The sequence below is a fragment of the Sinocyclocheilus rhinocerous genome, unplaced genomic scaffold (genome assembly GCF_001515625.1).
Source record: "Sinocyclocheilus rhinocerous isolate Xijiao unplaced genomic scaffold, SAMN03320098_v1.1 scaffold1100, whole genome shotgun sequence".
In the NCBI taxonomy this organism is placed as follows: domain Eukaryota; kingdom Metazoa; phylum Chordata; class Actinopteri; order Cypriniformes; family Cyprinidae; genus Sinocyclocheilus; species Sinocyclocheilus rhinocerous.
In genome coordinates, this window is record NW_015635085.1 from 257,232 (window position 1) to 259,849 (window position 2,618).

The 2,618-nt window shown below is 37.4% G+C and overlaps 1 protein-coding gene across 1 annotated transcript in view; it reads right to left on the reverse strand.

Annotated features, from left to right (window-relative positions):
* Positions 1–2,618, reverse strand: part of LOC107746712 (plasma membrane calcium-transporting ATPase 2) — a 100,402-nt gene that overhangs the window by 6,571 nt on the left and 91,213 nt on the right. The window contains exons 21-22 of the mRNA XM_016561010.1: positions 2,319–2,426; positions 1,274–1,456 (exon numbers count right to left, since the gene is read on the reverse strand). Coding sequence (XP_016416496.1) covers positions 1,274–1,456; positions 2,319–2,426 — 291 coding nt within the window. The remainder of the gene's footprint in view (positions 1–1,273; positions 1,457–2,318; positions 2,427–2,618) is intronic.

Below are 2,618 nucleotides of genomic sequence, written 5' to 3' on the forward strand. Positions count from 1 at the left end.
CGCAGACGGCTCCGGGGGGTGAATAAAGGCCCCCTGTAGCGAATCCACGCGTTTTTGTAAGAAAAATATCCATATTTCAAACGTAATATACACATTTATATCACTTCCTCCAACTGTCATACGCGGAAGACATTCCGGTGGATGACGTAGCACGTCGGCGTTGTGTGATTAGTGACGAATGCGGAGAGACAACAAAACAAAATTTGGGTGAACTAACCCTTTAAGGACATGATTTTAGACATTCAAACTTCACTAAAGTGAAATATTATCGTAGGAATGATCTGAGTGGGGGAAGGGGGCAATGTAAACTTATTGGCTATGCTCAGTGAAGAAGTAGTTCAAACTAACTTTTTAAAGTGTACACAATTGGTTAGACAGTAAATAAGCACTTACCATGACCATAGTAAGGCTATATTTGCAATAGAGTGCTGTGGAATTATACTGGTAATTCTACTACTACCAACTGATTCCACTTACTATCTGTTAAACGTATATACTCATTGCATAATGAGTAGTCATTATGCAACAATAAATGTTTCAAAGACATCCTCCAAATACATGGAAGTGGTCTGTAGTTATTGCATTTGAAATAAATGCTTTTTATATTGTATTACTATTTGTGTAACAATGCCTTGACTTCTGGAGAGAAAAGATGTCCTACATTACATCCAGTTCACACTAGAAACCACACTAGGAATGGAGTGTCAGGTCAAGCACATTACAGTATTCTGTGCAGTGTGCTCCGCAGTGTACAGCACATTTTGGAAAATGTCATATTTGATCTATTTCATGACTACAGCTCCTTCGTTCATCAGTGTAGACACGGTTTTAGAAATGCAATTATGTCAATCCTAAAATGTACAGTACCAAGAATCGTACTTAAGTTTTATCCTGAGGTTTTCATTGTAATTGAGATCTAATAATGCAAAACACTATTCAATAAATGACTATTCGGTTGCAATATAAAAGTGTTTTTCAGGAAAGGTGTACTGACAGCTCATGATTAATGCAACAGTACTAAAGTCTTGCGATCAGCACTGATGTTTGTGCCAGTAATGCCGATTGGCAGAGCTGAGCTGCGGTTCAACCTCCGCACTGTTCTAAATCTGGCCATAAAACACACTGCCAGCCATGCAGATGGTTGAATCTCAAGTACATAATTACAAACACAATTGATGTACCAGCATAAGTATAGTTACTTTCTACCGATGCCATTTCAGTGCTGAATATTTCAAACAGTCGTAACTTCCCAAAGACTATCAGAGGTTCTAACCTGAGTCTGGATTCTATTGAGGCCTCTGAACCAGAGGATCTGCCCTCGACGCAGCTCCCTCTCAGAGTGATCGATCTCCTCCTGGTCCTCGTTCATCTCCTCCTCGGGCATGTCATCCTTCTGCGACAGCTGACCAGCCCCTCTGAGGAACCTCAGCTTGCTGTTTGGGATTGTTGATATAACCTGATCCAGAGTGAGGATGTGCATGACACACATGTATGGATATTAGAAGATGATCACTCACAACATGGAGCCATTTCAGAGCTCCATCCTCAAAGCTCCAGGTGAGGAACAAGCCCTGTGTATTGTTTGTAGAACACCTGGATAGTTGTATAGTTATGCTGATGGCAGATACTGTTAATAACTCTGATGGCAAAAATAATACTTCCAAGGTTACATGCCCTGGACAAGCAACTACCAATGAGATACATGTATAATTCCTTCATATAGACACTGACCAAACAGTGAGTTTTCCATGTAAATATTTTTCATCCATGGAAAATATGTAAAACTTTGAAAGGATATTTTGACTGTAAACCTGGTGTGCCATTTATGCCGTGTATTTTTACTCAAATCAACTTGCTGTTCTTAAAAACTGATTCAGCAAAGAAATCTATCAGCCTCTCAACACTGACAAGAGAGCATACTAGCCAATGGTAAATTACATTTGTTTTAAAATGCTCCAGTGATTAACGGTATTCACCCAAAAATAAACATTATGTCATAATTTACTCTTTCATGTTGTCCCAAGCTTTTTATTTGTATTTTTTTTCACACAAATATGATATTTTTGTCCATACAATAAATATCTAAAGGAGACAAAAAAAAAAAAAAAAACTTTAGATGTTTTTCAAAACAACATCTTAAGTGTTTAATGGAAGAAAGAAAGTCATACAGAATATTCATTTCTGAGTGAACTGTCCCTTTAATGAAGAGCTTGTATTAAATTAGAAAGAAGAATTAATACATATCAGCATTATTAATTATTGGATATATATATATATTCTTTTTTTTTTTTTTTATAAAATGGAAATAGTTGCATTACCTGTCCCCAGACCAGCTCTCCCATCCCCAGGAACACACACCACATCCACTTCTCCAGGTCCAGAGGAGAACAACTGAACGGTTTCCCTCCAAACTGAACAATCACGATCTAAAATGAAATGTCAAAATGGAAATACAGATGTGGTGCACTATATATGGGTGCATTTTATATTTATAACTACACTTCTTTCAAATCATGCATAACCTTTTAATGAAGACTAGCTATGCTCCACACAATGGTGTAGCTCGTCGATTTAACTCTATTAAATTAAATATTACTCTACTGGTTGTACTGGTTGGG